This window comes from Rana temporaria, chromosome 4 (assembly GCF_905171775.1).
Source record: "Rana temporaria chromosome 4, aRanTem1.1, whole genome shotgun sequence".
NCBI lineage: Eukaryota > Metazoa > Chordata > Amphibia > Anura > Ranidae > Rana > Rana temporaria.
The window spans coordinates 40,797,190-40,809,548 of record NC_053492.1 but is presented as its reverse complement, the minus strand read 5'-3'; the positions used below and the strand labels follow the sequence as shown (position 1 = coordinate 40,809,548).

General features: G+C 41.4%; 1 protein-coding gene across 1 annotated transcript in view; it reads left to right on the top strand.

Annotated features, from left to right (window-relative positions):
* LOC120936165 (cytochrome P450 2K6-like) overlaps nt 1-12,113 on the top strand; it is a 41,746-nt gene extending 29,633 nt beyond the window's left edge. Inside the window, exons 8-10 of the mRNA XM_040348317.1 lie at nt 974-1,158; nt 6,020-6,161; nt 11,289-12,113. Coding sequence (XP_040204251.1) covers nt 974-1,158; nt 6,020-6,161; nt 11,289-11,467 — 506 coding nt within the window. The 3' untranslated portion in view covers nt 11,468-12,113. The remainder of the gene's footprint in view (nt 1-973; nt 1,159-6,019; nt 6,162-11,288) is intronic.
* Nucleotides 12,114-12,359: the final 246 nt, after the last annotated feature.

Here is a 12,359-nt window from a genome sequence, read left to right as displayed (position 1 = left end):
ACTCATCGGACATGTCCGCTCGGCCGAAATCCCTTGCATGCGTCAAAGTGATTTGACGCATACGTGGAAGCATTGAACTTCCGGGGTCGCGTACGTCGCCGTGTCATCGTCGCCGCCACGTCGCTGCAACGTCGCCGCCACGTCACCGCGTATCCTGTCCGCGGGGAATTTGGTCTGATGGTGTGTACAGCCATCAGACAAAATGATCCCAGCGGACATGTCCGATGAAAACGGTCCGCGGACCGTTTTAATCGGACAGGTCCGGTCGTCTGTACGAGGCCTCACTGTCTGCCATTTGAGAGAATTCACAATATTCCAAAACCCCTTATGAAACAGTTTTACACTATTTGTATGGCTGTTCATTGGACAGTTGCTCTTCACTGGAAGTCTAGCACGGTCCCCCTCGCGCAGGTTTTGGCGAGGGTGGACCAAATTATGTTAACTGAAAAAATTCATCATACACTTCGAGATACTATTCCAATTTACGATGCTAAATGGAATCCTTGGTTTCTACTACGTTTAACTGAATGACCTGAGATTTTGTTTCTTTTCTTTTATTTATTTTCATGTTCCCTTTGTTTTTCTTTTTCTTTCTTTTGCTTCAGTTGTTTAATGTTGCTCTTATAATATACATGATTGTTCTCTACCATGGATTTCGGGCATATGATTGATTTTGTGCATGATAATCGATACACTTTAGCCATCTTGATGTAAGTCGGCTCGAATATGCACTTTTTTTTTTGGTTGTATTCACAGACTGCCTTCTCTGTATCCATGCTGAAAAACTTTTTTATATTTTCAATAAAAACCTTTAGTATAGTAAATATTTATGAACCTAAAGGAGATTATATAGCAATTGGACATTTTTTTTTGTAGTAGATGTGTAGTAGATGAGCCACTCTCATTGTCTCAAATATAGAAAGGTCAAAAAATAACAGATTTATATTTCCTGATGTGTGTATTCTTTGAACAGAGAATGTCCAGAAGGAAATTGATAATGTGATTGGTTCCTCCAGACCACAAAGTTCTCACAGGAAAGAAATGCCCTATACAGATGCTGTCATTCATGAGATCCAAAGATTTGCCAATATTGTACCAAACAACCTTCCCCACGAAACAACTACAGATGTCACATTCTGGGGATATACTATACCAAAGGTATGTATGTATAAATGTATATACTATAGACAAGACCTTTCACTCCCGTTTTCTATTTATCTCTTACAAGCCTGCACCAGACTCACAATTAGGGCCGAAGAACAAAAATGTCATATGTTTTATCTCACCAGTCTTTAGGTGTGGTGCTTGCATTCATTTTCTTTTTGTTTATTTTCATCTGGTGATCTCGCTAGTAACTCACTTTTTTTTTTCCTGGAGTGACAATGACCTCTCAACTGTGTCTATGAGGGATTAGTGTTGTCAACCCAGAACAGGGCAACAGAACACCCCTGTCCTCTTCTATATACAGTGGAGAGATGTAGTCCAAAGAAAGATCTAAAAATAATGATGACTGATAAGAATTCAGTATAGGCAGTGAGCTCAGGAAACTAATAGCTAATAAGATTTCTGACAGGACCAAACCTTTTTTTTTGTTGCACTTATTGAACAGATATAGCAAAATAATTCAAAAAGTAAATTTGACAGACCAAAAGGAAGCAAACAAAAGACAGCCATTGTTTTGAGTTTACATATACCGTATTTATCGGCGTATAACGCCCACTTTTTTCCCCTTAAAATCAGTTATACGCCGATCCGCTGTCTCTGAGTGTACCCGAGTGTACTGCGCTCGGTATATGTCGGTGGCGGTGCTCAGAGACAGCGTGGGAGAGCTCAGAGACAGCGCGGGAGAAGCGGGGAGGACACCACCGAGGCCGCAGATGGACGCCGGACCGGACAAGGCCGCCGATGGACGTCGGGCAAGACACCGACAAACTGTAAGTAATTCTTTTTTTTTCAGGAATTTCCTTTCTAGATTTCCCTTCTAGAGTATGGGTGCGCGCTATACGCCGGTGCGCTATAGGAAGATAAATACGGTACTTGAAAATATTTCCAAACCCTAGAAACGAATGTCTCTTTTTTGCTACAGTACCCTTTGGTCAGTTAAATTGACACTAAAGGTTTCCGTTTTTTATTTTTAAATAACAAACATGTCATACTTACCTCCACGATATAAAAAAAAAAAAATTTCCCTCAGTTTAGACCGATATGTATTCTCCTACATATTTTTGGTAAATAAAATCGCAATAAGCATTTATTGTTTGGTTTTCACAAAATGTATAGCGTCTACCAAATAGGGGATAGTTTTATTGCATTTTTATTAATATTTTTTTTTCTAGTAATGGTGGCGATCAGCGATTTTTATTGTGACTGCGACATTATGGCGGACACATCGGACACTTTTGACACTATTTTGGGACCATTGTCATTTTTACAGCGGACAGTGCTATAAAAATGCACTGGTTACTGTAAAAATGGCACTGTCAGTGAAGGGGTTAACCAGAAGGGGGCGCTGTAGGGGTTAAGTGTGCACTAAGGGAGTGTTCTTACTGTGGGGGGTCGTGGCTGGGCATGTGACATCACTGATCGTCGTTCCCTATGACAGGGAACAGACAATCAGTGACAGGCTCACTATGAAGAACGTTGAAGGTTTGTTTACACTTACCTCTCCCCGTTCTTCCTCTCTGTGACCCAATCACGGGACACCTGGCGGCAATCGGGTCCGCTGTTCCTGAGGTGATGGTTACGGAGAGGAGGACCGGGTCGTGAGCGTGCCATTGGCTTTGCGCTCGCAACCCATGGCTGGGATCTTAAAGGGGATGTACATGTACACTCTTGTGCCCAGCCGTGCCATTTTGTCAACGTATATCGTCGTGCGGCGGTCCTCAATCGGTTAAACAATGATCTGTGTAATTAAGTATCATGGCAGGGGTGTGTCCTTTTCCTACATACAAAGAGGTCCCTTTTTCACATCCCAGAAAGTTGAAAAAGTGATCATAGACACTCACTGGACGCCTTCGCTGCCATTGTGCTATGTGCAGGGTGTGCAGTTTGCCCCTGTGCCTCTAAGGAGGAGTGGGTTCCCTCCAGGCATACCTGTCCAATCTACCCATTGTTATATACAGTATTTTACAAAAGTGAGTACACCCCTCACATTTTTGTAAATATTTCATTATATCTTTTCATGTGACAACTCTAAAATGTAAAGTAGTGTACAGCTTGTATAACAGTGTACAATTTCTGTCCCCTCAAAATAACTCAACAAGCAGCCATTAATGTCTAAACCACTGGCAAAAAAAGTGAGTACACCCCTAAGTTAAAATTTCCAAATTGGGCCCAATCAGCCATTTTCCCTCCCCGGTGTCATGTGACTCATTAGTGTAACAAGGTCTCAGGTGTGAATAGGGAGCGGGTGTGTTAAATTTGGTGTTATCACTCTCACTCTCTCATACTGGTTACTGGAAGTTCATCATGGCACCTCATGGCAAAGAACTCTCTGAGAATCTAAAAAAAAAAGAATTGTTGCCCTACATAAAGATGGCCTAGGCTATAAGAAGATTGCCAAGACCCTGAAATTTAGCTTCAGCATGGTGAGCAAGACCATACAGTTTAACAGGCAGGCTCCACTCAAGCAGGCCTCGCCCTGGTCGGCCAAAGAAGTTGAGTGCACATGCTCAGCATCATATCCAGAGGTTGTCTTTAGGAAAGAGACATATGAGTGCTGCCAACATTGCTGCAGAGGTTGAATGGGGTGGGGGGGGTCAGCCTGTCAGTGCTTAGACCATACACTGTACACTGCGTCAAATTGGTCTGCATGGCTGTCATCCCAGAAGGAAGCCTCTTCTAAACATTATGCATAAGAAAGCCAGCAAACAGCTTGCTGAAGACAAGCAGACTAAGGACATGGATTACTGGAACCATGTCCTGTGGTCTGATGAGACCAAGATAACCGTAATTGGTTCAGAGGGTGTCAAACGTGTGTGGCGGCAACAAGGTGAGGAGTACAAATACAAGTGTGTCTTGCCTACAGTCAAGCATGGTGGTGGGAGTGTCATGGTCTGGGGCTGCATGAGTGCTGGGGGAGCTACAATTCATTGAGGGAACCAACATGTACTGTGACATACTGAAGCAAAGCATGATCCCCTCCCTTCAGAGACTGGGACACAGGGGAGTATTCCAACATAAAAATGACCCCAAACACTCCAAGACGACCAATGCCTTGCTAAAGAAGCTGAGGGTAAAGGTGAAGGACTGGTCAAGCATGTCTCCAGACCTAAACCCTATCTGTGGGTCATCCTCAAACAGAAGGTGGATGAGGGCAAGGTCCCTAACATCAACCCGGTTCCATGATGTTGTCATGGAGGAGTGGAAGAGGACTCCAGTGGCAACCTGTGAAGCTCTGGTAAACTCCATCCCCAAGAGGATTAAGGCAGTGCTGGAAAATGATGGTGGCCACACAAAATATTGACACTTTGGGCCCAATTTGGTCATTTTCACTTAGGGGGTGTACTCACTTTTGTTGCCAGCGGTTTAGACATTAATGGCTGTGTGTTAAGTTATTTTGAGGGGACAGAAAATGTACATGGAATTTGTCAACCTGGAGGAATTTGTAAACCATTGGTGTACAGAACAACCCCGGATATGTCATGTCCTGCTTATGTGATTGGCACCCTGATTTTCCCAGAAGACTGCACTAAGATTTAAGGCAGTTTTTAGGCATCCCCTGCTATAGGAATTTTAATTTTAGTGAGATACTTAACGTTTATTAAAATCCCTACAATGTATATTAATCACCCAAAGGGGATAGGTTTTTTTTAACAAAAATTCTGTTACTCTTTAATGCTTTAAACTAAAAAAAATAGACCTCACTCAGACCCCAACTCAGCAGGCAGTGGTTGCAGGGCACAAAAGCTCTCAGCTTCTATAAGTAAGGCTCCTGCAGTCACTCAGGTTGCGTTATGATGCTACTGTCTGCCCAGATTTAAGGCCCCTTGAGCTCTGGTGAAAAAGAGCCTTGACTGATGGCAGCACTGTACCTTATGGTGGACAGTACAATATAATGAAAATAGGTTTGATGTTGCCCATTCATGATTGGCTACTATGATATGGTTTGAAGGGCCTGACCTCTAATCAGTGCTACACAGAGGCAAATTATCACTGACCTGAAAAGCTCTATGAGCCTATAAGTAAATAAAAGTACAGTGGAACCTCGGTTTAAGAGTAACTTGGTTTGAGAGCATTTTGATTTGCGATCAACTTTTTTTTTAAATTCTGACTTGTTTTGCGAGTGTTGACCCGCAAGACGAGCAGAATTTAAGCTAAATAGGCCTGCAGTACCTCATTTGGCCTGAGGTACGGGAGCGCAGAAGTCGAGCAGAGCCGTAAATAGGCCTGCAGTATCTCATTTGGCCTGAGGTATGGGAGCACAGGAGCCGAGAAAAGCCAAACATTGGCCTGCAGTACATCATTTGGCCTGAGGTACGGGGGCACATGAAATGAGCCGAAGTGTCCTCTGGCCTTTTCGGGCCGTTTTCGACGCTCTCTGGCGCCCCCAACCTCTGGCCGCATTCGGTATTGCATCCTATTGAAGTCAATGAGGAACAAATTATTTTCATTCTCCATTAACTTCAATGGGAAAACTCGCTTTTATATGTGAGCACTTTAGATTACGAGCATACTCCTTCAACGGATTATGCTTGTAATCCGAGGTTCAACTGTAGTGGGACAAGGTGCAGGGTCTTGTGACTTAGGTAGCAAAGCACCACCCCCAGTGGTCGTGGTGCCCTAGCCAAAATTCTGGCCCTGTGCACAACATAAATTAGACTTGATGGACTTTCTCCAAACTTCTTGAAAACTAACCAACCACTCTCTCCTTCACTTTTCCTGCTTTCCTCGCTCCTCTCCCCTTTTTTTTATAAATTTTACATCTGCTCACTCCCTCTTTCTTTTTATAGTAATGCACTTTAGAAAATAGAATATGCTCCAAAACAATACCACCAACAAAATTCAATCTGTGTTTCAGGGTACTTATATTATCCCATCACTGACAACTGTTTTGCGCGATGAGACTTACTTTGAGAGACCGGAAGAGTTTTATCCTCAGCATTTTTTAACTGCCGATGGACAGTTCTTACGAAACGAAGCTTTTATGCCTTTCTCAGCAGGTAATATATTTATATGTAAACACTTTTAGAGCTGTGAAAATAAGTTAGTTATGTGAGTAGCGCACCAACTTTCTTATATTACTAAAATACTTTGAGACTAAGACCCATAGGGCCAGATCCTCAAAAGAGATACGCAGGCGGATCTGCTGTTCTGCCGTCGTATCCCTGTTTCTATCTTTGGAACTGATCCACAGAATCAGTTTCCAAGAGATAGACAGAAGATCCGACATGTGTAAGAGACTTACACTGCCGGATCTTAGGATGCAGTACCGCATCCGCCGCTGGGGGCCTTTTGCGTCGAAATGCCGCTTCGGGTATGCAAATTAGCACTTACGGATATCCACGAAGCTTTTCAGCTTCGTTTTTTCTCCGTAAGTATTAGTTTGCAATTGTAAAATTAGGGCTGCTTTTACAAAGTGTAAAGTTAGTACACCTTGTAAAAGCGGGAGCGCGCCTAATTTAAATGGGACTCGCCCCATTTGAATTGGGAACGCCTTACGCCGGCCGGATTTAAGTTACACAGCCGAAAATTTCTAGGTAAGTGCTTTGTGGATCGGGCACTTAGGTAGAAATTTTCAGCCAGTGTAACTTAAATGGGAATATTTAAGTTACGGCGGCTGGCTGTGGATATGGCCCACTATTTCTTTATAATAAAAAATAACTTTAATTGGTATATATATATATATATATATATATATATATATATATAAAAATAATGTGTAACTGTATCAACATTCATGTAAAATCCATGAATATACCATCAGAATGCTTTTAGTATAGTTAAAATGTTAGTTTTGATATTTAAGTTGTATTATTCAGGGAGAATTTAACCGTCTCTATTACCCTAACAACAATCCAAAGAGAAAATAGCACAAGAATGTTCGGACAGAAGAGAAAAAAGTCTTAAACATTAGCCCAACAACATCCAACCAAACATAGCATAAAGCAATAGCCTAAGAACTTTAAACTAGAAGAGGAAAAAATAAATAAATAACCCAACAACATTTGACCAAAAATTGCTTAAAAAATTATATTAGTAGGAAAATAAAAGCCTAAAAACACATTCAACCTGATAAGAAAATACCTTAAGAACATTAAATGTTTCCTCATTCGCACAACAGTCACAGCTTTATACATTGTGTGAAAAATCCCTAAAACGAATAAGTTAATTCACAAAGAATGAATATACAGTGCCTTGAAAAAAGTATTCACACCCCTTGAAATTTTTCACATTGTGTCATGTTACAACCAAAAACGTAAATGTATTTTATCTGGGATTTTATGTCATAGTCCAAGTGGCATATATTTGTGAAGTGGAAGGAAAATGATAAATGGTATTTATTTATTTTTTACAAATAAATATCTGAAAAGTGTGGTGTGCATTTGTATTCAGCCCCCCTGAGTCAATACTTTATAGAACCACCTTTCGCTCTTTAAATACAGCCTCAAGTCTTTTTGGGAATGTCTCTACCAGCTTTGCACACCTAGAGAGTGCATCTGCGAACAGCAATTTTCAAGTCTTGCCACAGATTCTCAATTGGATTTCGGTCTGGATTTTGACTGGGCCATTCTAACACATAAATATGCTTTGATCTAAACCATTTCATTGTAGCTCTGGCTACAAGGGTCGTTGTTCTGCTGGAAGGTGAATCTCCGCCCCCTTCTCAGGTCTTTTACAGACTCTAACAGGTTTTCTTCTAAGATTGCCCTGTATTTGGCTCCATCCATCTTCCCCATCACCTCTGACCAGCTTCCTTGTCCCTGCTGAAGAAAAGCATCCCCACAACATGATGCTGCCACCACCATGTTTCATGGTGGGGATGGTGTGTTCAGGGTGATGTGCAGTGTTATGCCGCGTACATACGATCAGTCCATCCGATGAGAACGGACCGATGGACCGTTTTCATTGACTAATCGATGAAGCTGACTGATGGTCCGTCGCGCCTACACACCATCGGTTAAAAAAAACGATTGTGTCAGAACGCGGTGACGTAAAACACAACGACGTGCTGAAAAAAACGAAGTTCAATGCTTACAAGCATGCGTCGACTTGATTCTGAGCATGCGTGGATTTTTTTTGGATTGGTTACATTTAAAACAAGTTGGATTTTTTTTAACCGATGATTAAATAACCGATGGGGCCCACACACGGTCGGTTTTGACCGATGAAAACGGTCCATCAGACCGTTATCCTCTGTTTAACCTATCGTGTGTACAAGGCCTTAGTTTTCCACCACACATAACATTTTGATTTTAGGCCAAAAAGTTCCATTTTGGTCTCATCTAAACAGAGCACCTTCTTCCACATGTTTGCTTCTTATGGCTTTCTTTCAACAATGGCTTTCTTCTTGCCACTCTTCCATAAAGGCCAGATTTGTGGAGTTCACGACTAATAGTTGTCCTGTGGACAGATTCTCCCACCTGAGCTGTGGATCTCTGCAGCTAATCCAGAGTTACCATGGGCCTCTTGGCTGCTTCTCTGATTAATGCTCCCATTGCCCCACCTGTCAGTTTAGGTGGGCGGCCATGTCTTGGTAGGTTTGCAGTTGTGCCATATGCTTTCCATTTTCAGACGATGGATTGAACAGTGCTCCATGAGAAGTTAAAAGCTTGGGATACTATTTTATAACCTAACCCTGCTTTAAACTTCTTCACAACTTTTTTCCTGACCTGTCTGGTCCTTGGCCTTCACTACAATTCTCTAACAAACCTCTGAGGGCTTCACAGAACAGCTGTATTTATACTGAGATTAAATTAAACACAGGTAGACTCTATTTACTAATTAGGTAATTGGTTCCACTAGATTTTAGTTGGGGGTATCAGAGTAAAGGGGACTGAATAAACATGCACGCCACACTTTTCAGATATTTATTTGTAAAAAAAATTGAAAACCATTTATCATTTTCCTTCCACTTCACAATTATGTGCCACTCTGTGTTGGTCTATCACATAAAATCCCAATATAATACATTTAAGTTTTTGGTTGTAACATGACAAAATTTGGAAAATTTCAAGGGGTATGAATACTTTTTCAAGACACTGTACTTGCCGTTTCACTTGCAAATAGCTATGCATTTTTGTTTTTATTTAGACCCATTAGGTGGATGGGGGAATCCTCCCCTTTGCACTATTGTATGCTAACAGTGTGTAAGAGGAAGTGTATTTGGCAAGTGTTGGCGCCAAACTGTGCAATTCCCCATCCCCACTTCTTCTTGAATAAGACAACCACCCACCTGCTGTTGAGTTAGACTCTCCGCCATTTTATGTCAATCTCCTGGTCTGAGGTTGCTTGCTTATGACATCCTGAGGTTCTAGTATTTGAGAATAAATGAATGTCCACACAAAAATGTATTTTCTGCACTTTACTGTAACTTTCCATTGACACAGCACATTGAAATACTAGCAGAATCTTTGTGTGAAATGCAACATGCAAGGTTAGTTATTTTGTGGCAGTCACTCTGTCTTCTGAACCCCACTGCAGGACCTGTAGAAGAAAGTCAAGGGAGGCAGGGTGACTACAGAAATTCCTCCCATATTCTGTACAACCTCACCTGGAACTTGCAAATGGTCCTTTAGGTCAGCTCTGCATGAGACTACATCTTAGCAGCTCTGTGGTGTTTGGCTCCAATGCTCCATCTACCTAGGGTTCCTCTCACACTGGCATTTATTATGTGGGCACTAGCCACGCCAATGACATCCCTCAGTACAGATTGTTTTAAAAGGGAAGCTAACACCTAATTACAACCCTTTCCCTTTACGATGTTATGATGGGATCAGAAACATCTAGTGGTAAGCATGTTAACCTATTCTGGCACTTTTCTCCTTCATGTAAAAATCATATTTTTTTTTGCTAGAAAATTACTCAGAACCTCCAAAAAAAATTAATATATATATATATATATATATATATATATATATATATATATATATATATATATATATATATATATATATATATATATATATATATATATATATATATATATATATATATTAGCAGACACCCTAGGGAATAAAGTGGCGGTCAATGAAACTTTTTATCTCGCAAGGTATTTGCGCAATAATTTTTCAAACGTCTTTTTTTTAACGGTTTCACAAATAAAAAAATAACAAAACAGCCCAATTTTTTTTGTATAATTTGAAAGATGATGTTACGCCGAATTAAATAGATACCTAACTTGCCATGCTTTAAAATTGCGCACACTCATGGAATGGCGCCAAATTTCGGTACTTAAAAATCTTCATAGGAGACACTTTGAATTTTATTTACAGGTTACCAGTTTAGAGTTACAGAGGAGGCCTAGTGCTGGATTTATTGCTCTCGCTCTAACGCATGCGGCGATACCTCACATGTGTGGTTTGAACGACGTTTACATATGTGAGCTGAACTTACGTGTGCATTCGCTTCTGAGCGCGAGCTACTGGGGACAGGGGCGTTTTAAATATTTTTTTTTACCTGTTTTTGTTTTTTTTTAACTTTTTTTAATCACTTTTATTTCTAATACAAGGAATGTAAACATCTCTTGTAATAGGAATAGTGTGTGACATGTCCTCTTTATGGAGATAAGACCCCACATCTCTCCTCCAGGCTGGAAAGCATCAGATCGGGAAAAAAATAACGTCGTGCCCGGGCCTCCGATGGCTATAGAGGTGACCGGTGACCGTCTGGTTCGTTCTCCGGGCCTCCGATGGCATTGGAGAGCCCAGAAAAGCAATGGATGGCGTAACGGCCGCTATGATCGTTCTTATGGTGCGCAGAATCTTCGCCTGAAAAGAAGGATACCTGAATGATGCCTGTAGCTGCAGGCATCATACCGATATCCCCCTAAAGTCCAGGACGTCATATGACGTCCTCTGGTAGGGAAATGGTTAACTTGTAACTCCTTTTCGGTCAGAATACGCAGATCAGCACTACACATTTTGGCTGCAGATGCTAATCAAACAGCTTTTTTCCAACAGGTCTTTTCAACCGAGTGCCAGTGGCAACACATGGGTCCAAATTTGGCTAGGTCTGCTGAATTTTGAGCCATTTATAGCCACCTTAAACCTGATTTAAGTTGATTTTTATACCGATTGGTTTGAGTAAGTGTAGGTCATAATTATAAGTTTATCTTCCCTTTTTATTAGGTAAGAGAAGCTGTGCAGGGGAGAATTTGGCTAAAATAGAGCTGTTCCTCTTCTTTTCAAGACTGCTGCAAAACTTCACCTTCCAGGCTCCTCCTGGGGCTGTTCTGGACCTCACACCTGCAATAGGAATTACCGTGCCTCCTCAGAGTCACATGATCTGTGCTATACTGAGATCCTAAACAGATTCAGCCACTAGTTGGGGTTATTTTACTAAAGAAGTTGAGCATTTTTACTTTATGTATTGGGATGTTTTGTATAGTGCTGGATGGGATTGCACATTGAAAATCCCTGAAACGTGAGAGAAGCTTAATTAAAAATGAAATTGTCCTTTAAAGAGACCATGTCACCAACTTTAAATTCATGGTTAGAAGCACAGACATTTTAAATAATTTATATGCATATTTGTTTTTTCTTTCCATATTTTTTTCTTATTCACTTGCATTGAGAAAGTCAATTCCGTAGCACAGTCCCCTCCCTCCTTGCAGTTCATAAACCTTTCTTCTTCTGGAAGAGTGTAATTACTCATTGTGGTGACACAGCATCTCCCTCCCTTCCCTCACCTCCCTAAAAAAAAATGTATTTATCTGCCAGGAGGGAGGAGAAGCAAAGGGGGATTACTACTACTTACAAAGTGACAACTAGTTGAGGCTGATGACATCACATCCAAGATGGTGGTGTACAACTGAAGTCTCAGGGCTCTTGGGTGTCTATACAAATAAGGCTTTTACAGGTTAAGAACATGAATAAAATACAGTGGCCCGGATTCAGAAAGAAGATACAACGGCGTATCTCCTGATACGCCGTCGTATCTCTGAGTCCGGCCGTCGTATCTATGCGCCTGATTCATAGAATCAGGTTACGCATAGATATCCCTAAGATCCGACAGGTGTAAGTGACTTACACCGTCGGATCTTAGGCTGCAATTCCAGGCCAGCCGCTAGGTGGCGCTTCCGTATTATTACGCGAGGAATATGCAAATGAGGAGTTACGCCGATTCAGAAACGAACGACCGCCCGGCGCTTTTTTTTTACGTCGTTTGCGTTCGGCTTTTTCCGGCATATAGTTACCCCT